We start from the raw sequence: 23,009 nt of genomic DNA, 5'->3' as shown, positions 1-23,009 counted from the left end.
AAACCTCTCTCTCCTGGCCCCCCAGACAGCAGCAGCTGCCAATAGGCAGCCAGGACCAGTGAAAACCTTCTCTCTTATGGCCCTGATCCTGTCTCTCCCCCCACCCGCCCCAAGAAGCCACAAAGGGACAGATGCTAAGGCCATTTCGCCAGACACAGATACCATCTCCCTTCCTTTGGCCAGCTGCCCCCACCCTTCCCCTCACCGTGCAATTAGTTCCCTGGGGAGGTGGGAAATTGGGAAAGGGGAAGCCAGATCCTCATCCTCCCTTTCATTGTCAATATCAATTTTAGCCAGTGACCTCCCCAACAATTTCCAACACCCCCATTTCCTGGTCAGTTTTGCCGCCAGACACTGGTTCAATTTCAGCTCGCCATAGTGGTCACTGTCACCCCCTCTATTGGTCAATTCCACCCCCTTGTCGCGTTCAAGTCCAGCCCCCCATTTCCCGGACAATTTCTTCCTCTCCTCCCTCTCCCCCTCTCCTCTCCGGCACTGCTCGCTGTCCCCGGAGCAGCGTCGTTCCTGTCGGTCCCCACCTCCCGCGTTCCTCGCTAGCTCCGGCCAATCTCGGTCCTTCGGGTCAGCGTCCAGCTGCCGCGGGCTCTGCCCGGGTGACTCCCGGTCCCGCCTCCCCCGCTTCCCTCCGCAGGCAGCGGCCCCCTCCCTCCCCAGAACAGCTGAAGGTCTCAGTCACCTCCGAGGGGAGCGCAGGGGGAGGGGAGGGGGCGGAGAACGCAGAGGAGGGGGAGGCGGGGAAGCCTTGACGCTACTGCCCCAGACACAGCCCAGGGCTGGAGGGGACTGGGGCGTCCGCCTGCGCGCCCCTCCCCAAAGTCCCACCTCCAGGCCGCTCGCCGGCGGCGGCGGCGGCGGCGGTGGCGGTAAAGTCGCTCCGAAAGCTTAAAGGGGAATTGGAGGAGGTTTTTATTTCCCTTTGTGCCGGTGGCTGGTGCCGGATCGCGGCGGCCGGGCTGGGGCAGTGGGATTAGGACTTCCTCCCAAGCCAAGAGGAGCGCAACAAAGGATGCGCCCTGCCGAGGTCACGGTCCCAGCAGCCCAACTTTGCGCTCCGTGCCAGCGCCCCGGAGAAGACCACCCGCTGCGCTGAGAACCCAGGCGTCCTGGCCAAGCGAGGCTGGGGGCGTCCCCGACCTCAGGCCCCAGAAAAGGTATCCCGGAGCTTCCCGGAAACGGCAGGCGGACAAACAGCGCACCCTGACTGCGCTGCCCGCGGAAATTCCGCGCGCTTTAGCCGATGCCCCTCGCCCTGGCTCCCGCGCTTGGCGTTCAGGGCCCTGCGGCGTGCCCCCTTCCCCTGAGGTCCTTCCTAAACTGGGTTAAGCTGACCTTCCTCCTCCCTCCTCTCTCTCCTTTTTCTCCCCGTCTACCACCTCTTCTTTCCTCCTTATCTATGCGGAACCCAGCTGCGGGGCACACCTGATCTTTCTTCCTTACCTCTTCTTCATCTCTTTCTACTTCTCTTTGGGTAAGGGGGCCCGGGAAAGGGTATATGGGTCCCCGCCTGACCGTGGCCAGGTTGGGGTGATACGTGCCCAAATGGCCAAGTGGCTAAGGGACTACCTTAGCTTTGGCGGTCGGAGGCCCCCTCCGCAGCCGCCCACCCCTGACTACACCGAGAGCGACATCCTGAGGGCCTACCGCGCGCAAAAAAATCTGGATTTCGAAGACCCCTATGAGGACTCCGAGAGCCGCCTGGATCCTGACCCTGCGGGCCCCGGAGACTGCAAGGGCCCTGGAGGAGATACCAAGTACGACTCTCCCAAACATCGGCTCATCAAGGTGGAGGCAGCGGACATGGCCAGAGCCAAGGCCTTGCTGGGCAGCCCCGCGGAGGAGGCGCGTGGCCTGCTGGCCCCTGGAGATGAGGTAGGAAGGGGCAAGCTGGGCTCTGGATCTTGTTTTATGTGTGATCCCAGGAGTGGGCTTGGGCATCTCACAAACACTTCGGAGTCCTCCACCTGCTTGGTGGCTTTGATATCTGTCCCTTTTCCATGCATAATGCTAGTCATCCTCCCGCCTCCCTGATGGCCCCTGCTTTGTCCCTCTGTCCTCCTGCTCCTTGGCCATCCCTACCTGCCTATCCTCTCTCCCCATGGTGTCCCTTGCTCTTGGTGGCTGGTGGGATCTTCCTAAGACAGATCTGAGGGCATTATTCCCCAGCTGGGCACTTAAACACCCTCATCGTGAGTCTTTGCCCTTCTTGCGCGTATGACTCCCATTTTATAGAAGGGGAAACTGATGCTTGCAGAAGAGAAGTGACTCACCCAAGGTCACTGGTTTCTAACTTGTTAAGAGTTGAACCCAGATCTGTCTCTAATGCCTGTCAATATGTTCTCTGGAGGACTGGAGGGTCAAGCCTAAACCTGTCTCTAATGCCTGTCAATATGTTCTCAGGAAGACTGGAGAGTCAAGCCTAAATCTCAGCAAAAACAGTAGTCAGAGAAGCATTTGAGGAGGGTTCCCTGAGGCTGTCCAGGGTCATTGTGGTTAGCTAAGAGGAAGCAGGAACTCGAGATCAAACTCTGCCTCTCACTTTCCAGCTGTGTGATCCTACATGAATCATTTACCCTCTTTGTGCCTTGGTTTCCTCATCTGTAAAATGGAGATAATAATGTACTTACAGAGTGTTGGTATTACAAAAAAAAAATATGTAAAGCATTTAGAATAATGCTGGCACCTGAAAACATTAAAGTGATTGAAGGAGGGAGACCAGTTCTCCCGTGTTGGGAGAATCAGAATGGCAGGAAGGGAAACAGGAGAGGGAAGCTGAATCTGTCTGGGAACACTTGTAAGAGTGGCAAAGTAGGCGGCACCTGTGGCTCAAAGAGAAGGGCGCCGGCCCCATATGCCGGAGGTGGCAGGTTCAAACCCAGTCCTTGGGCAGCCCCTGTGGCTCAAGGAGTAGGGCGCCGGTCCCATACGCCGGAGGTGGTGGGTTCAAACCCAGCCCCGGCCAAATTAAAAAAAAAAAAATAACCCAGTCCTTGCCATAAACTGAAAAAAAAAAAAAAAGAAAGAAAGAAAAAGAGTGGCAAAGTAGACTCCTTCACCCTCATCCCCCCCCCCAAAAAAACACAACTATCTGGAGATGTATCGGATGGCCCAGAGTGGGCAGGCAAGGCATATAATATCACCCAGCAGGGATATCTAGGTCTAGGCTTGGTCCCTCTAGGCACTTTATCCTCCCTGCTTCATCTTCCCAGGTGGAGGCTGACACTGAGTATTCAGACCCCTTCGATGCCCAGCCTCATTGTCCACCCCGAGACGATGGTTATATGGAGCCCTATGATGCGCAGCAGGTCATAAGTGGTGAGTGCGCAGGGCTTGGGGGATGGTTTAAAGGTTGGCCCAAGTGGGAGTGGAAACTGACCAATGTCCTTGACCTCCCAGAACTGCCATGCAGAGGGGTACAGCTATATGATACTCCTTATGAAGAGCAGGACCAAGAGTCAGAAGATGAGCCCCCTTCTGGACATAGGCCTCGACAGAGCCGGCTGCCCCAGGAAGATGAACGACCAGCAGATGAGTATGACCAGCCGTGGGAGTGGAAGAAAGACCACATCTCCAGGGCATTTGCAGGTGCTTCTCTGACCCAGATCCTAACCTCTGAATACCCTGTCCCTCCATCTCTTCATCTGGTCATGTTCCTCCTCTTTCAACTTAACATAGAATGCAATCACCTGTCACTTTGGTAGTTTGTTAATTAATTCTCACTAAAGTGAAAAAGACTGATAGTTATAAATTCTTCCATCCAGGAGAACTTGCATCTTCCTTGGAAACAGAAATGCTTTTTAGAGTGAGATGGAACCTACTCCAGTCTGCTTAGCATAGTGCAGCAGGAGGAATATGGCTGTGGTGTCAGACCAGCCCTGGGTTTGTGTCCCTTGGACCAGTCACTTTTCCTCCCTGAATCTCACTCAATTCTATTATCTGTAGAATGGGGATCAGTATAGTACCTACAGAACAGAGTGCTTGTAAAGTGACTGCTACAAAGTGCTCAATGACACAGGAGCTTTGAGGATAGGAGGGCAACATTTCTTATAGCTATCAGTCAGATAGACTTGAAATCAATTCCCAGCTGAATTGGGTGAGCTCAGACAAGCGTCTGAATCATAGTTTCCTATTCTGTAAAGGGGACGATGATAACATCAGTTTTTTGTTTGTTTGTTTGTTTTTGAGACAGAGTCTCACTTTGTCACCCTGGTAGAGTGCCGTGGCATCACAGCTCACAGCAACCTCCAGCTCTTGCGCTTAGGTGATTTTCTTGCCTCAGCCTCCCAACTAGCTGGGACTACAGGTGCCCGCCACAATGCCTGGCTATATATTTTTGTTGTTGTTGTTGCAGTTTGGCCAGGACTCAGTTCAAACACGCCACCCTGGGTGTATGGGGTCAGCGCCCTACTCACTGAGCCACAGGCGCTGCCCGATAACATCAGCTTTAAGAAATAAAATAACTCAGACCAGGAAAAGTTATGCCACTACGACTTTACCCCAGAAGTTTATATGACTGAAAGGGTATTTGGGGCTCTGTGCCTCGGTCCACCTGTCTGTGTATTGAGGGTAATTTTCTAGCTTCATAATGGCCAGAAGGGAATTCAGGAGCAGTGGCCCCTGCTTGGAAACCTCTAATCTACTCCTCTAGCCACGCCTCCTGCTTTCTGATTTGTAGCTCATGACACATCCCTGCCCTTTTCATGGCAGCACAATTTATAAATGACCACACCCCTTTCTTCTGACGGCCATTTGGTTGTTCATATGCCAATCCTGCCCCTGCCTTAAACCCAGCCCCTCCTCTGTGGGCACTGATAGGTTGCTCCAAAACTGGCACAGCCTTCCTCTGAAATTCCATTGATTTACCTTTGGCCCACTCCCACAAAGTAGGCTGGACTTAACCCTTTCCCCCTCTAACCCTCCCACTGCAGTGCAGTTTGACAGTGCCGAGTGGGAAAGGACCCCAGCCTCAGCCAAGGAGCTTCGGAGACCCCCACCCAGGAGCTCCCAGCCCGCAGAGCGTGTGGACCCGACCCTGCCCCTGGAGAAACAGCCGTGAGTGGGGAAGCTGAAGGTGGAAAAGCCCCTTGAATCTCTCCATCTATGGAGTCCAAATTATCCGGCAAACGTTTTTTCTTTCCCTCCCAGGACTAGAGGAACTGGAAGACTTTGATTCATTCATTCACTTCATTCACATCTTCAACTAATCTTTACTGGGTTCCAGCACCTGCTGTGTAGGCTAGATACACAGCAGAGTCAGATGGGGTCCCTTTCCCACTGGTATCTGGTTCAAAATCTTGCCCTATCCTTGAGGGATTGGGTCCAGCCCATGTTATCACTGTCATTCCCAATGACTCTGGACAATCCAGAACTATTTTAACACTAAGGTACAGGATGCAACATTTATCTTATTTTCAGTTTTATTTCAATACAGACAACAACAAAGTCTCTGGTGTGCCTTTGTCCTTGACAACTTGCTGGCAAGTGCTCACCTCTCTTTGAGCAGATTAAAGAAAAACATTAAAGAATGGTACATACAGGGCAGCATGTGTGGCTCAAGGAGTAGGGCACCAGCCCCACATACCAGGGTTGGCGGGTTCAAGCCCGGCCTCAGCCAAAAAGAATGGTACATACAGGTGGCCAGGCATGGTGGCTCATGACTGTAATCCCAGAACTCTGAGAAGCTGAGGGGTGTGGATTGCTTGAACTCAGGAGTTTGAGACCAGCCTGAACAAGGGTGACATCCCATCTCTACTAAAAATAGAAAAACTAGCTGGGTGTAGTGGCAGGCTCCTGTAGTCCCAGCTACTCAGGAGGATGAGGGAGAAGGATCACTTGAGCCCAAAAATTTGAGGTTGCTGTTAGCTAGCCTGGGGCAACAGAAAAAGAAAAAAAAAAAAAAGAATGGTACAGGTGGGTGGGGATATAGGATGTAACATAATTCAAGAAAGTGATTGGAGGCTGGGCACCTGTGGCTCATGTGGCTAAGGCACCAGCCACATACACCTGAGATGGCGGGTTCAAATCCAGCCCAGGCCCACCAAACAACAATGGTGGCTGCAAACAAAAAATAGCCAGGCGTTGTGGCGAGTGCCTGTAGTCCCAGCTACTTGGGAGGTGGAGGCAGGAGAATCGCTGGAGCCCAGGAGTTGGAGGTTGCTGTCAGCTGTGATGCCATGGCACTCTATCCAGGATGACAGCTTGAGGCTCTGTCTCAAAAAAAAAAAAAAAGTGATTGGAGTTCAGGGAGTAGGGAGAGGTGCTGATAACACTTGGGGACCCAGCCAGGTAGGTGTAAACATCATGTTCAGGTGTACATGATGAATTGGAGGTAGCAGCTCCCTCTTTGATTTGGGCTCAGCTCCACCCCACCCCCAGGACAACCATGTCTGCTGGGAAACCAGGTTCCTCTTGAAAAATCCAAGGGAATTTCTCTGGTTTATTGGCCTGGATGTCACAAGCTCTTGTACTGGCTGTGCATGGACCTGAAAGACGCCAGGGTGTGTTTGAAGGGAATGGCCTTTCGTGAGATGTGTGCACCCACCTACCCCCTAGGTGGTTTCATGGCCCGCTGAACCGGGCAGATGCTGAGAACCTTCTATCGCTCTGCAAGGAAGGCAGCTATCTCGTGCGGCTGAGTGAGACCAGTCCCCAAGACTGCTCCCTGTCCCTCAGGTGAGACCCCAGCCTCACAGGGACAGAGGGTCACAGGATTGCATGCATCTTACTTTCGGATTAATTCAGTGGTAACAGAGAGGCGTGGCTCCAGCAACCATGGGCCGTGCTTTGGAGCCAGTGGGTGGGGCTTCCAAGACCAGAGGCGGGGCTTCCAGGGAGGCCACTAAAAAGAGCTCCATGTCATCAGAGGCATACAAGAAGATGGAATGGAAGCCATACAGGAGATCCAGGACTGGAGTAAGATAAGGAATTAGGTGTACAAGGTTCCAAAAGTTAAAGAATGTCCATTCGTGTCTGTCTGAAGCTAGAATCTCATAGGTTTTTTTTGTTGTTGTTGTTTTTTGACAGTCTCAAGCTGTCAGGTCACCCTGGGTAGAGTGCTGTGACGTCACAGCTCACAGCAACCTCAAACTCTTGGGCTTAAGCGATTCTCTTGCCTCAGCCTCCCAAGTAGCTGGGACTACAGGCGCCCGCCACGATACCTGGCTATTTTGTTGTTGCAGTTGTCATTGTTTTAGCTGGCCCGCACCAGGTTCGAACCCACCATCCTTGGTGTATGTGGCTGGCGCCCTACTCAAGACCCTATTTTTAATGTGCTTCTGTCCCTACGATTCTTTTTTTTTTTTTTTGGCCGGGGCTGGGTTTGAACCCGCCATCTCCGGCATATGGGACCGGCGCCCTACTCCTTGAGCCACAGGCGCCGCCCTGTCCCTACGATTCTAAGTGTTTCTAATGATAAACTGCTGCTAAGATTCTACTATGTGTCTCTCTGCAAGATCTAAAAGAACAAGTTTAGAATAGGGCTTTGGAGGCAGGTTTGAATCCTGACGCCATCACTTTCTAAGTATGTGACCTTGGCTAAGTTACTCAACCTCTTTGGGCCTCCCTTCCCTTATCTATAAAATGAGGATAATAGGGCGGTGCCTGTGGCTCAAGGAGTAGGGTGCCGGTCCCATATGCTGGAGGTGGCGGGTTCAAACCCAGCCCCGGCCAAAAAAAATAAAAAATAAAAAAAATAAAATGAGGATAATAATAGCATCCACTTCCTGTTTGGTAGTACAATTATTAAATGATAACAATAGGTGAAAAAAATGTTGAGAACAGTGCTGGGGAAACAGGAAATGCTTAATTAATGTTAATAATGATGATAAAATGATCCCAAGGCTCTAGGTCATTCTGTCCACCAGAGATGGAACTAAAGAGACAGGGGTTGACTAGTAGAGGTGCAGGAAAGGTAGTACAAGCGATCAGAAAGTTTGAAGAGAAAGTGGAGTGAGTCTGGGAGTTGCTGGAGTGACTCAAGAGAGACCCTGGAGGCTCCTAGCCACTATGATCTGTCTTTTCATTGAATAAACATTAATTAATCCCCTACTGTGTTCCAACCCCATTTTAGGTGCTCTGGCAGTGACAGAAAGAAAGATAATCTCAGATAGAAAGAAGGGTTCAGACCCAACTGAGACAGTAGAAACTCATCGTGAGTAGGAGTCAGGGGAGGATTCAGGAATCAGGGTCCCTTCCTGATTGCACTAGAATTTCAGGTCAGTCCCATGTAATGGACTAAGAACTAAGCTTTAGAGAGGTGGCACCTGATCCTTCTACATCCTGCAGAGGAATGCAATCCCATCCCTGTTCCAGGAGAGGAAGCTCTGCTCTAGCCAACCTTCCTGGTAGACAGACTTGGGAAGGTAGTTCTGCCAGGGGGCAATAAGCACCAATGCACTATTTATCAGAGATGTTGAGGGGGATGCCCACATCTGACCCTGGGTAATGGAGTTCATGGGTGGGTCTTCAGTGTTCAATGCTCCCTTTGACCTCTTTCTCCCAGGAGCAGTCATGGCTTCCTGCATCTGAAGTTCATGTGGACCAGAGAGAACCAAGTGGTGCTGGGCCAGCACAGTGGGCCTTTTGCCAGTGTGCCTGAGCTGGTCCTGCATTACAGCTCTCGCCCACTGCCAGTGCAGGGCGCTGAGCACCTGGCCCTGCTATACCCAGTCATTGTGCAGACCCCCTGATGGATACCCTCTGCTGACTTCTGGGCTCTAAGTCTCAGAATCATGTCTCAAAACCCTCTTCTGGCCTGAAAAATAAATAAGTTATTGTCTGTTTCAAGTGTCCTTTCTGGGTGAGCCCCTGTCCCTGCTACCTGTGTCACTGTGAAATGACCACCGTTGGGCATTGGGGGGGGGGTCCTTAGAGGAATGATGGGGCAAATGAGAACCTTAGAGGGGTAAGGGTAACCCCAGCTCTTTATTTTAGGGATAGAGATTGGAGCCTGAATCTCACATAGGGAGGGACCAAAATTCCAAGAGCCAGAGACAGTGAGCCATAGAGACAGATAAAAACCCACAGACAGCAGACACCCACATATATAAAGATGGAGAAACTGAGGGTGGAGGGTGAGGTGCTCAGGCCAGCCCCATTTTGCTTAATCTGCAGAAAAGACATCTGTCCCCATGAAAACAGCAAAAGTGGGGGAGGGGAGGCTGGCTCAGCTGGTGTCACTTCAAGGTGAAAGTCAGGCAACAGACTCTAGGGGCTGGTAAACACCAGGGAGCCCCAACTTCCTCCCTCCTCCTTTACCCCCAGATGCCTGCTGGGGCAGGGAGGCTTCCAGTGGGGACATTGCTTGGAGGCCACTCTTCTGCCCCTTGAACATGTCCCTACTAGAACAAGGCAGGGAGCTGGGGAGTTGTCAGATCCCCCTCACCACAGTGAGCTTCTCCAGTGGGCTCTGAGATTCCCAGATGATCACTCAAATCTCTTTAGCACCCCAAAATTGCCACAAAATCCAGCTCAACTTTCTTCATGAGTGAGTCTTTATTGAATGTTGGGGGTGGTGAAAGAGGCTCCTTCCTCATAGAAATGAGGATGGGTTGGGCGGCGCCTATGGCTCAGTCGGTAAGGCGCCGGCCCCATATACCGAGGGTAGCGGGTTCAAACCCGGCCCCGGCCAAACTGCAACCAAAAAATAGCCGGGCGTTGTGGCGGGCGCCTGTAGTCCCAGCTACTCGGGAGGCTGAGGCAAGAGAATTGCCTTAAGCCCAGGAGTTGGAGGTTGCTGTGAGCTGTGTGAGGCCACGGCACTCTACTGAGGGCCATAAAGTGAGACTCTGTCTCTACAAAAAAAAAAAAAAAAAAAAGAAATGAGGATGGGACGTCAGGATGGGACTGTTGTCCTCCCTTGGAAGCAGTTACAATCTTCACATAGTCACAGGTGGTGGAGTCCCCTTTGGGTTCTCCGGGGTCTCTGACTCCTCTCTTCTTTCAGGAAGTCCTCTTGGCCTTGGCTGCCCAGAGGGGCCCATGGAGACATAGTGACTGGGTTGGGGGCTGGGGCAAGGTTTGGTGGCTGGACATGGCTGGTGGGAGACGCTGACCATGGAGACATAGTGACTGGGTTGGGGGCTGGGGCAAGGTTTGGTGGCTGGAAATGGCTGGTGGGAGACAGGCTGGGGAAAAGAGATTGAATAGATTCTCTGGCCTTTCTGGTGCCCTCTGGGGATGTCCAGCACCTTCCCGTCTCCATGCCCGTCCTCATTCTTTGGGGCCCCATGGGGCCGATATAGTACATTGCTGTACAATGGGTTTCCTAGGAGGAGAGGAGAACCGTCATTTGAGAAAGCCGGTTACTCTCCGACCCACCCCTGGGCCCTTTGGTTCTATTTCTTCAAAAAGATGAGTATATGGGCCAGCCTTCTCCATCCCCCTGAAGCCCACCTTCCCAAGACCAGATGGGGTTGCCGGGGGCAGAGGCTGCGGTCCATCAAAGACAACCTGCTGCAGTTTCTGTATCCGCCACGAGAGGTCGCCCGCGGGAAAGCCCATCCGACCTCGGCGCGCTTACCTCGGCGGTCGCCTGAGTCTTTTCCCCAGTGCCGGCGGCAGTTCCAGACCCCGGCTCCCAGCACGACTGAGGCCACGGCCACGGCCCCCACCATCAGCAGCACAAAGAGCAGTCCTGGGGTGGAGATGAGGGAGAACACGGTGTCAGCGGGAGGGGTGCACAAAGTGCGGGGTGAGGATGGGTGTCCTGAGGGAGGGATACGCGAGTAGGGCTCACCTGGGAGGCTGGAGGTAGGATTCCTGTCCAGCGTGGGGTCATCTGCGTAGAAGAAATCTTTGTCAAGTCCAGTCTCCTGCACCCTCCAAGGTTAGAGCCTCCTCTCACCCGCTATGGGATCTCAGTGTTCTCGTTCGTCTAGCGTGCGTGACTTCAGGCAGGTGTTCACTCTGAATCTCAGTTACCTCTTCTGAAAAATGGGGCTCACCATTCGTATCTTATTGGGCTGTGGAATAATTGTGTACTGGCTTTTGGGGAGGCGGTTTGGAGAGTTGTTTTAGAGATAGGGTCTCACATATTGCCCAGTCTGGAGTGTGGTTGTGTGATCATGGTTCACTGCAGCCACTACCTAACTAGGCTCAAGTGATCTTCCCAAGCAGCTGGGCCTATAGCCATGTGCCACCACTCCCAGCTATTTTCTTTTCTACTGTCCTTTCCTTCTTTCTTTCATTTTTTTTTCTTTCTCTCTTTCCTTCTTCCTTCCTTCTTTTCTTTTTTCTTTTTCTTTCTTTCAAGACAGGGTTCTTGTTATGTTGCCCAGCTGGTCTTGAACTCCTGGCCTCAACTGATCCTCCTGCCTAAGCCTTCCAGAGTGCTGGGATTATAAGCACCTGGCTATGTCTCCTGATTATTGAGCCTCTAGTCTGTATCAAATCCATTTTTCGGGTGGGGAAAATGAGGTTCAGACAGTGTAACTCACTTGCTTGGGGTCCCACACCCAGGAAGCAGCAGAGATGAGGTGGGTTTTTTGGGGTTTTTTTGCAGTTTTTGCAGTTTTTGGCCAGGGCCTGGTTTGAACTCGCCACCTCTGGTATATGGGGCCCGTGCCCTACTCCTTTGAGCCACAGGCACCGCCCCTTTTTTTTTTTTTTGACAAAGTTGCCCTGGGGTTGAGTGCCATGGTGATCCTCTTGTCTCAGTCTCCTGAGTAGCTGGGCCTACACGTGGCCACCACAATACCTGGCTATTTTAGAGATGGGGTCTCACCCTTGCTCAAGTTGGTCTCAAACTTCTGAGCTCAAGCAATTCCCCTGCCTCAGCCTCCCAGAGTGATAGGATTACAGGTGTGATTGCCTGGCCAGGGATGTTTGTGTTTTTTTTGTAGAAAAAGAGTCTCACTTTATTGCCCTCGGTAGAGTGCCATGGCATCACACAGCTCACAGCAACCTCCAACTTCTGGGCTTAGGCGATTCTCTTGCCTCAGCCTCCTGAGTAGCTGGGACTATAGGCGCCCGCCACAACGCCCGGCTCTATTTTTGGTGCAATTTGGCTGGGGCCGGGTTTGAACCTGCCACCCTCGGTATATGGGGCTGGCGCCCCAGGGATGAGTTTTGAACAAAGGTCTTGCTCACTTCAGCCTCCACCTCCCACCCTGTTTTATTACTTTATTTTACTTACTTTTTTTTGAGACGGAGTCTCACTCTGTCACCCTGGGTAGAGTGCTATGGCATCATCATAAATCGCAGTAATCTCAAACTCTTGGGCCTAAGCAATCTTCTTGGCTCAGTCTCCTGAGTAGCTGGGACTACAGGCACCAGCCACATGCCCAGCTAATTTTTGTATTTTCAATAGAGATGATGTCTCACTCTTGCTCAAAGTCTCTCACTCTTGCTCTGGTCTCAAACTCCTGAGCAAAAGCAATCCACCTGCCTCAGCCTTCCAGAGTGCTAGGATTATAGGCATGAGCCACTGCACTGGACCTTCTTCCCTATTTTAGAAAACAGCACAGATGGCGCCCATAGCTCGGTGGTTAGGGCGCTAGCCACATACACCAAGGCTGGCGGGTTTGAATCCAGCCTGGGCCAGATTAAAAAAAAACAACAACAACGACAACTGCAATAAACAACAGGAAAAAAATATTCGGGCCTTGTGGCAGTCACCTGTAGTCCCAGCTACTTGGGAGGCTGAGGCAAAAGAATCACTTAAGCCCAAGAGCTGGAGGTTGCTGTGAGCTGTGACGCCACAGCACTCCACCCAGGGCAACAGCTTGAGACACTGTCTCAAAAAAAAAAAAAAAAAAGAAAGAAAAGAAAAAAGTATGTTTCCACCAGTCTGAATATTTGTGTCTTTTTTTTTTTTCTTGAGACAGAGTCTCACTTTCTCACCTAGAGTGCTGTGGCATCATAGCTCACAGCAACCTCAAACTCTTGGGCTCCAGAGATTCTCTTGCCTCAGCCTCCCAAGTAGCTGGGACTACAGGTACCTGCCAACACTCAGCTATTTTAGAAACAAGGTCTTGCTCTGGCTCAGGCTGGTCTCAAATCTGTGAGCTCAGGCAATCTACCCACCTTGGCCGACCAGAGTGCTAGGACTACAGGTGTGAGCCACCTCACCTGAACTGAACATTTGTGTCTTGCTGAATAATCAGCATCACAGACATGGAAAGAACAACTCATGTACATTGAACGCTCACTATGTCCTAGGCCCTGTACTAAGCACTTTAGATATATATAACCATCCTATTGTGTTTTTTTTGTTTGTTTTGTTTTTCATTTGTTGTTTTTTGAAAAGAGAGTCTCCCTCTGTTACCCCGGGCCTGAATGCCATGGTGTCATCATAGTTCACAGCAAATTCAAACTCCTGGGTTCAAGCGATCCTCTTGTCTCAGCCTCTTAGGTAGGCGTCCTCAAACTGCGGCCCGCGGGCCACATGAAGCGGTGTGAATTGTATTTGTTCCCGATTTGTTTTTTACTTCAAAATAAGATATGTGCAGTGTGCATAGGAATTTGTTCATAGTTTTTTTTTTTTAAACTATAGTCCGGCCCTCCAACAGTCTGAGGGACAGTGAATTGGCACCCTGTTTAAAACGTTTGAGGACGCCTGCTCTTAAGTATGTGGATAGAGGAGCCCATCACAATGCCTGGCTAATTTTTCAATTTTTAGTAGAGATGGAGTCTTGCTCTTGCTCGGGCTGGTCTTGAACTCCTGAGCACAAGTAATCCACCAGTCTTCGCCTACCAGAGTGCTAGGATTATAGGTGTGAGCCACCAAGCCCGGCCTTATTTTTCAATTAAAAAAAAAATAAGGGCGGCGCCTGTGGCTCAGTGAGTAGGGCGCTGGCCCCATATGCTGAGGGTGGCGGGTTCAAACCCAGCCCCGGCCAAACTGCAACAAAAAAATAGCCGGGCGTTGTGGCGGGCGCCTGTAGTCCCAGCTGCTTGGGAGGCTGAGGCAAGAGAATCGCGTGAGCCCAAGAGTTAGAGGTTGCTGTGAGTCGTGTGACGCCACGGCACTCTACCCGAGGGCGGTACAGTGAGACTCTGTCTCTACAAAAAAATAAATAAATAAAAAAAAATAAACCTAGGGCAGCGCCTATAGCTCCGTGGGTAGGGCGCCAGGGACACTGAGGCTGGCGGGTTCGAACTGGCCTGGGCCAGCTAAAACAATGACAACTGCAACAACAACAACAACAAATAGGTGGGCATTGTGGTGGGCACCTGTAGTCCCAGCTACTTGGGAGGCTGAGGCAAGAGAATTGCTTAAGCCCAAGAGTTAAGCCATCGCTGCAGCGCCATGGCACTCTACCCAGGGCAACAGCTTGAGACTGTCTCAAAAAACAAAAAACACGCCTGTAGTCCCAGCTACTCGGGAGGCTGAGGCAGGAGAATCGCCTAAGCCCAGGAGTTGGAGGTTGCTGTGAGCTGTGTGACGCCATGGCACCCTACCAAGGGCAATAAAGTGAAACTCTGTCTCTACAAAAAAAAAACAAAAAAACAAAAAAAACAACCTATCCTATGAATCCCCAACAATAAAAAAAAAAAAAACCTATCCTAGAAAGTATGCAGTTGTATCTCACTGTGGTTTGGGCTTGCATTTTTCTTTTTTTTGGCCGGGGCTGGGTTTGAACCCACCACCTCTGGCATATGGGACCGGCGCCCTACTCCTTGAGCCACAGGCGCCGCCCCTCTTTTTTTTTTTAGAGACAGTCTCACTTTGTTGCCCTGGGTAGAGTGCCATGCCATCATAGCTCACAGCTACCTCCAACTCCTGTGCTTAGGCAATTCTCTTGCCTTAGCCTCCCTAGTAGCTGGGACTACACGCGCCTGCCACAACACCTGGTTATTTTTTGTTGCAGTTTGGCCAGGGCTGGGTTTGAACCTGCCACCCTCGGTATATGGAGCCGGCGCCCTACTTACTGAGCCACAAGACACCGCCACGGGTTTGCATTTTTCTTTTCTTTTCCTTTTTCTTGTCTATTTTTTTTTTTTTTTTTTTGAGACAGAGCCTCAAGCTATCGCCCTGGGTAGAGTGCAGTGGTGTCACAGCTCACAGCAACCTCCAACTCCTGCGCTGAAGCGATTCTCTTGACTCAGCCTCCCAAGTAGCTGGGACCATAGGTGCCCGCCACAATGCCTGGCTATTTTTTGGTTGTAGTTGTCATTGTTTGGCAAGCCCGGGCCAGTTTCGAACCCACCAGCTCTGGTGTATGTGGCTGGCGCCTTAGCCGCTTAAGCTACAGGTGCTGAGCCAGGTTTGCATTTTTCTAATAACAAATAATGTTGAGTATCTTTCCATGTGCTTATCAGCTATTTGCATACCTTCTTTGCAGAAGTGTCTATTCATATCTTTTCCCCATTTTTAAGTTTGTTTTTTTTTCTTTTGAGACAGAGTCTCACTGTTATCCTAGGTAGAGTGCTGTGGCATCACCGTAGCTCATAGCAGCCTTGTTCTCTTGGGCTCAAGAGATCCTCTTACAGGCCGGGTGCAGTGGCTCACGCCTGCAATACTAGCACTTTAGGAGGCCAGAGCAGACAGATCGCTTGAGCTCATGAGTTCAAGACCAGCCTGAGCCAGAGCGAGATTCTGTCTTTAAAAATAGCCGGGTGAAAACAAAACAAAACAAAAAAATAGCCGAGTGTTGTGATGGGCACCTATAGTCCCAGCTACTTGGGAGGCTGAGGCAAGAGAATCTCATGAGCCAAGAGAGGTTGAGGTTGCTATGAGCTGTGATGCCACACCACAACATTCTACCAAAAAAAATATCCTCTTTGCTCAATTTCCCCAGTAGCTGGGACTACAGGTGCCTGCCACGATGTCTGGCTAGTTTTTACTATTTTCAGTAGAGGTGGTGTCTTACTCTTGCTCAGCCTGGTCATGAACTCCTGAGCTCAAGCACTCCACCTGCCTCGGCCACCCAGAGTGTTAGGATTACAGGTGTGTGCCACCTTATAATCACTCTGAATTCACCCGATCTGGTGAGGAAAGCACTATTAGCAATGTTTTGACAGCTGAGCCAACAGACACAGAGAACTCAAGCTACATGCCCAAGGTCACACAGCAAGTAAATAACAGGGAGGTTTGAATTCAGTCTGTGTAACTTACATGAACCCCAGCCAAAGACTCTGAATGCTGTGACCAAGAAGGGTCCAGCACTCACAATGCCTTCATTTGCAGCTTCTGAGATGGGAGGTGGTCCCTAGAGGCTGCCTGCTGCTGTTCCAGGGATGGGGGTGGGAGGGAGGTGATGGGGAAGCCAGCTGTATAGAGCTGGACCAGAGCCAGCTCCCTTCTCCCCAGCAGCTGCCAGTGCACAGCCTGGAGCCTCCACTCCTCCGCCTTTGCTAATTGGTAATTAGCTCCCTTGATATTGGAGGGGTGTGAGAGCAGGAAGAACAGCCATAACATACCACCCTTGAGGCAGGCAGGTGCCCTGGCAGTGGGAGGATCCTGCCAGTTGGAGAGGAATGGGCATCTCCTCAGGCTGAGAACTAGGTGCTCTATCTTATCAGATGGGGACTGGGCATGCACCCAAGGCCAGCGGGAACCACCAAGCTCAGAGTTGGTGGGGCCCCCACTCCTGCACAGGTTTGGCCTATAAGGGGTTGTCAGAGTAGGAGGAGAGTGTGAGCCTGGCTCTGGAGAACTGAGCTGCATCTCTGCCTTGTGTCCAGCACTAAACACATCTTGGCCCTCTCTAGGACTCAGCTTTCTCATCTGTAAATTGGAATGTCTGGCTTTGCTGATCTGGAAATGTCTTTCTGGCTTTGAGAGTGAAAGGCTTTCTTTCTTTTTTTCCTTAGAGACTGGGTCTCCCTGCTCTGTTGCCCAGGCTGGTGTACAGTGGTGTGATCTTAGCTCACTGTAGACTTGAACTCCTGGGCTCAAGTGATGCTCCTGCCTCAGCCTCCCAAGTAGCTGGGACTGTAGGCATGAGCCACCAAGCCCAGCTAAATTTTTGTAGAGGCTAGGATCTCGCCATGTTGCCCAAGTTTGTCTTGAACTCCTGGCTTCAAGAGATTCAACCTCAGCCTCCCAAAATGCTGGGATTACAGGTGTGAGCCCCTATGCTTGGCCCAAGAGTTAATGGTTTTCAATTCTGGATTTGAGAATTCTAGAATTCTCTGTTCCTACGCATTCTGAGATTGCAAAATTCCAACATTCTATTTAAAATATTTAAGACGCTGAAGGCTCGGCCCAGTGTCTCATGCCTGTAATCCTAGCAATTTGGGAGGCCAAGGCAGCAGGACTGCTTGAGCTAAGGTGTTCAAGCCCAGCCAGAGTAGCAGTGAGACCCCATCTTTACTGAAAAGAGGAAAATTAGCTGGGCATTGTGGCAGGTGCCTGTAGTCCCACCTACTCAGGAGGTTGAGGCAAGAGGATTGCGCAAGCCCAAGAGTTTGAGATTGGTGTGAGCTATGATGCCAGCACTCAACCCTGGCAGTTTGACAAAGCGAGAGTCTGATGAAAGAAAGAAAAGGAAAGGAAAAGAAAAAGAAAGAAAGGAAAAAAAAAATTAGCCAGGCCTTGAGGTGGCTGCCTATAGTCCCTGCTACTACGGAAGCTAAGGCAAGAGAATCACTTGAATCTAAGAGTCTGAGGGTGCTGTGAGCTAGGCTGACACCACAGTATTCTAGCCTGGGCAACAGAGTGAGGCTGTCTCAAAATATATACATATATATATATATACATATACACTCTACTCAGGCAACACAGTGAGACTCTGTCTCCAAAAATATATGAGTACCCGTAGCACAGTGGTTATGGTACTGGCCACATACACCGAAGCCGGCAGGTTTGAAACTGGTCCGGGCCAGCTAAAACAATAATGACAAATGCAACAACAACAAATAGCTGGGCATTGTGGTCGGCACCTGTAGTTCTAGCTACTTGGGAGGCTGAGGTAAGAGAATTGCTTAAGCCCAAGAGTTTGAGGTTGGTGTGAGCTGTGACATCACAGCACTCTACCAAGGGCAACATAATGAGACTCTGTCACAAAAAAATAATGTTTGAGCTGAGAGGTGGTTGCAGGGGTGTACTCAGGTTGTGAAAATCTACTTAGCTAGACATAATATATCCTGACAGAGTGAGACCATGTCTCAACAAATAAAAAATAAAATAAATTAAAACATAAAGGGGCACCCCGTTAGTGGTTAGGGCTCTGGCCACATGCTCCAGGGTTGGTAGGTTCAAACCTGGCCCAGACCTGCTAAACAAACAACAGCAACAACAACAAAAAAATAGCTGGGCATTGTGGCAGGCACCTGTAGTCCCAGCTACTTGGGAGGCTGTGGCAAGAGGATTGCTTGAGCCCAAGTGTTAGAGTTTGCTGTGAGCTGTGAGGCCGTGTGGCCCTCTACTGAGGGCAACAAAGTGAAAGTCTGTCTAAAAAATAAAAGAAGCATCTGTATGATGGTGATATTGTGGAACAGAGGTCAGAAAACTACAGCCTATGGGCCAAATTTGGACCACTGCCTGTGTTTTTAAACACTGTTTATTGGAAAAAATCAGCATGATTCATTTACATTATTTATGGCTGCTTTCACACCACAGTGGCTGAGTAGCGTAATAGGAACAGAGACCAGGTGGTCCATAAGGCAGAAAATATTTACTGTGAGGACTTTTCCAGAAAATTTACCAAACTCTAGGCTAGAATGAGAGGTTCTAGACCAGGTTCCGTGATTCCGGACTTTGATGTTCTCAAGGTTGCAGAGACCTAAAAATCCTTTTTTAAAGGATTCTTGGTCCTAAGAGTCTAATGTGAAGAATTTAGAATTTTAAATTTCTAGGAGTTTGAGATTCAAGAGACTTTTTTTTTTTGAGTCAGAGTCTCAAGCTATTACCCTGGGTAGAGTGCCATGGTGTCATAGTTCACAGCAGCCTCCCACTCTTGGGCTCAGGTGATCCTCTTGCCACAGTTTTTCTATTTTCAGTAGAGACAAGGTCGTCTTGCTTTTGCTTAGGCTGGTCTCCAACCCCTGAGCTCAGGCAGTTCACCCTCCTGGGCCTCCCAGAGTGCTAGGATTATAGGTGTGAGCCACGGTGCCCAGCCCCCCCACCCCTTTTTTTGAGACAGTGTCTTGCTCTGTCACCCAGGCTAGAGTACAATGGCATCATCATAGGTCACAGAAACTTCAAATTCCCAGGCTTTCAAAATACTCCTATCTCAGCCTCCAGAGTAGCTGAGTCTACGGGTATGTACCACAATGACCAGCTTAGAGATTCAAAAGTCTTAAGATTCTAGACTCTTCCTTATTCCATCTCCCTATCTATTTGCTGTCATACCTGTATCTACCAGAAGCTGTGTCCCATTGCCATCAGCCTGGTCCAACTCAGGAATCTCCATGACCACCCAGCACACATAGTCCCCACTGTCACTGGGGCTTACGAGGTCCAGCCACAGAGTAAGAACTCCAGGAGCCTCCCAGGACAGTTGGCCCCGGGGCCCACAGGCCACCATGCTTAGGCTGTCATTGGTGATGTATGGCTCACATAAGATGTCGCCGTCCTTTGTCCACCCAACACGGAGTTGTTCCCAGGCCTGGGCCTGTGTCACTCGGCATGTCAGGGTTGCCTGAGTGCCTTGTTGTACCCGCAGCAACTTGGGTTCTTGCTGCACACATAGGCTTGTGGCTCCTTGCAAGACTGTAGGACAGAAGAGATGGGTAAAAACTTGCTTAGTTTGTGGGTACGAGTGTGTGTGTGTGTGTGTGTGTGTGTGTGTGTGAGAGAGAGAGAGAGAGACTCACTCCCTGCTGAGCCTGTAGAAAGTTTGAAACCTCACAGTATGTATGATCTTTATGAGGTCACTTTGTGCTGAGGCTCTGTGACCCCTATCTGTAAAATGGGCATAACTCATTAAGCTCATATGGAATTTTTTCTTTTATTAGACAGAGTCTCAATGGTCACCCTTGGTAGAGGCTGTGGCATCTTAGCTCACAGCAATCTCAAACTCTTGGGTTCAAGTGATCCACTTGCCTCAGCCTCCCAGGTAGCTGGGACTACAGGCATTTGCCACAACACCTGGCTATATTTTAGAGATGGGGGTCTGGCTCTGGCTCACGCTGGTCTCGAACCTGTGAGCTCAGGCAATCCATCCACCTTGGCCTCCCAAGTGCTGGGATTACAGGTGTGAGCCACCTCTCCCAGCCTCTCATATGGAATTTTTAGATGAACTCCATCTCTCAGTGACATAAATACCACTAGTGTGTACCAGGCCCTGGGCTGGGTTTGGTGGACACAATGGTGACCAAAACAGACAAAAATCCCTGCCTTTGGCTGGTGCACCTGTAATCTCAGCACTTGGGGAGACTGAGGCAGGAAGATTGCCTGACCCCAGGATTTCCAAGCTGCAACGAGCCCTGATCAATCTTATTCACTCCAGCCTGGGTAATATAGCAATCCAGTCTGGGTGATAGAGCAAGACTCTGTCTCAAAAAAAAAAAAAAAGAAGAAAAGAGAGACGCCTGTGGCTCAGTCCGTAAGGCGCCGGTCCCATATACTGAGGGTGGAGGGTTCAAACCCGGCCCCGGCCAAACTGCAACCAAAAAATAGCCGGGCGTTGTGGCGGGCGCCTGTAGTCCCAGCTACTTGGGAGGCTGAGGCAAGAGAATCGCTTAAGCCCAGGAGTTGGAGGTTGCTGTGAGCTATGTGATGCCACGGCACTCTACCGAGGGCCAAAAAGTGAGACTTTGTCTCTACAAAAAAAAAAAAAGAAGAAAAGAGAAAGAGAGAGATGGGGTGGTTAGGGAAGGCCTCTCTGAGGTGGTAATGTTTGAACGGGGATCTGAATGGTAAAAGGTAAAAGGTAGTGTGGAAGGGAAGGTACTGAGGAAGAGTGTCCAAGGCAGAGGGCACAACCCGTGCAAAGGCCCTGAGACAGAACTGCGCCTGATATGTTGCAGGAGCCTTGAGGAGATCAATGTGGCTAGAGCAGAGTGAGTGGGGAAAAGAGGGAGGAGGGTAAGTTAGGGAGGAGACAAGGAGGTTGTGCAGAGTCTTGTGGGCTGTGGGGGTTGGGTGGGGAGGTGGGGATATACAGGTTTACCTTTTAAACTAAGTGGGATAGGAAACTGAGGGAGCAGGGAAAAAACGTGGTACAATTTACATTTTTGTTTTCTGAAAACAGTCTTTTTTTTTAAGATTTTATTACAGGCTGTCTTCTTTTTCTTTTTTTTTTTTTTATTCAGTTTTGGCTGGGGCCGAGCTTGAATCCACCACCCCCAGTATATGGGGCTGGCGCCCTACTCCTTGAGCCATAGGCACCTCCCTGAACACAGAGTCTTGCTTTGTCCTCCGAGTACAGTGCAGTGGCCTCATCACGGCCAAATGCAAACTCAAACTCCTAGGCTCAGTGATTCTCTTGCCTCAGCCTCCTGAGTAGCTGGGGCTAGAGGCATTCTCCAGACAGCCAGCTAATTTTTCTCTTTTATCTTCAGGTTCTCGCTTTTGTTTAAGCTGATCTCGAACTCCTGAACTCAAGGAATCCTCCTGGATCGGCCTCCCAGAGTGCTAGGATTACAGGCCTGAGCCACCATACCTGGCCCAGTTTAAGTTTAAATATAATGAACTGCCTGACTGCCATTCGTGAGAACACCCTACAGAGGTAGAGGTTCAAGGGCAGGAGCTGGGAAACCGGGGAAGAGCAACTGCACTGTCCAGAGAGCAGTGATGGGGTATAGACTGGGGAAGGATGGGGTATGGTCATAACCCATTGAAGGATTTTGAAGTTTTCCCTCAGAAGTGCAAGTGGCTGGAACTGGGGGACAAAAAAAGAGAAATGATGGAATATCCTTAGGTTTTCACTGGAGGATGGGGTGAACAGTGGTGGCCTTTGGCCAAGATCCAGAAGCTGAGAGAGGACCCACAGGAGGAGCAAGAAAGAGTTTGCTTTTGGCCATGATGCGTCTGAGGTGCCTGCTATATCCCCCAGAAGGTAAGGTCTTGTCAATTTCCTGGCATTTGAGATGCAGCAAATGATACTAGGGAGCTAGAACAGCAAATGCAAATGTGTGGAGGTGGGATGAAGCCCAGTGCATTGGGGAAATAGATAGAGAAAAGCTTGGCTGAGCACAGTAGTTTACACCTGTAATCCCAGTGCTTTGGGAGAAGGAGGCTGGAGGATCACTTGAGACCAATAGTTTGAGACTAGCCTGGGCAACTCCGCATGACCCCAAACCCATTTCTACCAAAAATAAGAAAAAAATTCTGAATCCTCCAACCCCATAAGGTTCTGAGTGTTAAGAGGGAGACTGGCCCCATATGGCAGGGCAGAGAAAATGAAGTTCAGCGGTGCCCCTGATTAGGAGGGGGCCAGGTAGCAGGGGTGGCAACAGGAAAGGTTTATGGAGGGGAAAGAGGCCCAAGTACTCACCCCAGAGCTGCACCAGGAGGCACAGTGCTGTGCCCAGGGACCCCATCCCTGGCCCACCAGGATCCAACTCCCAGCTGGAGCCCAGCCTCCCCAACCCCTCCCATTTGAGAGACTTCCTGCCACAATCTCCACCCTCCCACCCCTCCCCCTGCTGCTGCAGAGGCAGGTGTGACACCACCACCCCACCACTGCCCGGAGCCAGGACAGACATCAAGGGCCCCACACTGGGGCTCCACTTCCTGCCACCCTGTGCCTCAGTTTCCCCAGTGTTTTTAATCCGAAAGGCAGTGTGCATACCTAAATGGTGATGGGGAGGAGAAAGTGTGTCCCACTGAGGGGAAATCTTTTCTGGAAGGCTCTACATAAACATATCTGTGCATGGGTGGTGGACAGAGTGGAGGAGCAGGTGTTCTGGGGTGGGGAGGGGCTGGCTACAGAGGCCTGATTGGTGGGTAGATTAAATGAACAGATCCATACCGCAATCAATTTGCCCCCAAAATGTCTTCCCTTGAGGTTCAGAAGAGTGGATTTCTACTGAGGACTTTAGGTCTAACTACAGTATAGGTGGGTGTCCTCCTGCCCCATGAGCCTGGGGAGAAGCTTGGGACCCTTCAGTTGAGGGACCTAGGCTCTGGGGTTCCTCTCAGCTTCCTGCCGCCTCACTAC

General features: G+C 50.7%; 2 protein-coding genes across 3 annotated transcripts; one reads left to right on the top strand and one right to left on the bottom strand.

Annotated features, from left to right (window-relative positions):
- The first annotated feature begins 498 nt into the window (after positions 1 to 498).
- SHD (Src homology 2 domain containing transforming protein D) lies at positions 499 to 8,796 on the top strand. Of its 2 annotated transcripts, XM_053579747.1 has the most exons (7): positions 499 to 1,172; positions 1,428 to 1,890; positions 3,228 to 3,333; positions 3,415 to 3,603; positions 4,947 to 5,070; positions 6,571 to 6,690; positions 8,519 to 8,796. In XM_053579747.1, exons 2-7 carry the CDS (start codon positions 1,561 to 1,563, stop codon positions 8,703 to 8,705), a joined length of 1,056 nt encoding a protein of 351 aa, XP_053435722.1. In that variant the 5' UTR covers positions 499 to 1,172; positions 1,428 to 1,560; the 3' UTR covers positions 8,706 to 8,796. The 2 variants fall into 2 exon arrangements, with proteins under 2 accessions (XP_053435722.1, XP_053435716.1); XM_053579741.1 differs by having other exon boundaries at positions 499 to 1,890.
- A 1,042-nt stretch (positions 8,797 to 9,838) lies between these two features.
- TMIGD2 (transmembrane and immunoglobulin domain containing 2) lies at positions 9,839 to 22,412 on the bottom strand. Its single transcript, XM_053579734.1, has 5 exons — positions 22,344 to 22,412; positions 19,256 to 19,615; positions 10,754 to 10,795; positions 10,538 to 10,651; positions 9,839 to 10,282 (listed from the first exon to the last, which is right to left on the bottom strand). Exons 1-5 carry the CDS (start codon positions 22,387 to 22,389, stop codon positions 9,894 to 9,896), a joined length of 951 nt encoding a protein of 316 aa, XP_053435709.1. The 5' UTR covers positions 22,390 to 22,412; the 3' UTR covers positions 9,839 to 9,893.
- Positions 22,413 to 23,009: the final 597 nt, after the last annotated feature.

Source organism: Nycticebus coucang, chromosome 2, assembly GCF_027406575.1.
Source record: "Nycticebus coucang isolate mNycCou1 chromosome 2, mNycCou1.pri, whole genome shotgun sequence".
In the NCBI taxonomy this organism is placed as follows: domain Eukaryota; kingdom Metazoa; phylum Chordata; class Mammalia; order Primates; family Lorisidae; genus Nycticebus; species Nycticebus coucang.
This window is presented reverse-complemented; position numbering and strand designations above follow the sequence as displayed.

Bases quoted from the DNA above. Each gene is read 5' to 3' on its own strand.
- SHD (XM_053579747.1), top strand. From the start codon at position 1,561: ATGGCCAAGTGGCTAAGGGACTACCTTAGCTTTGGCGGTCGGAGGCCC. The intron at 3,334-3,414 runs GTGAGTGCGCAG...TTGACCTCCCAG, and splicing joins TGCGCAGCAGGTCATAAGTG to AACTGCCATGCAGAGGGGTA. The intron at 6,691-8,518 runs GTGAGACCCCAG...TCTTTCTCCCAG, and splicing joins GACTGCTCCCTGTCCCTCAG to GAGCAGTCATGGCTTCCTGC.
- TMIGD2 (XM_053579734.1), bottom strand. From the start codon at position 22,389: ATGGGGTCCCTGGGCACAGCACTGTGCCTCCTGGTGCAGCTCTGGG. The intron at 19,616-22,343 runs GTGAGTACTTGG...TCTGTCCTACAG, and splicing joins CCTCCTGGTGCAGCTCTGGG to TCTTGCAAGGAGCCACAAGC. The intron at 10,283-10,537 runs GTAAGCGCGCCG...CTCTCCTCCTAG, and splicing joins AGACTCAGGCGACCGCCGAG to GAAACCCATTGTACAGCAAT.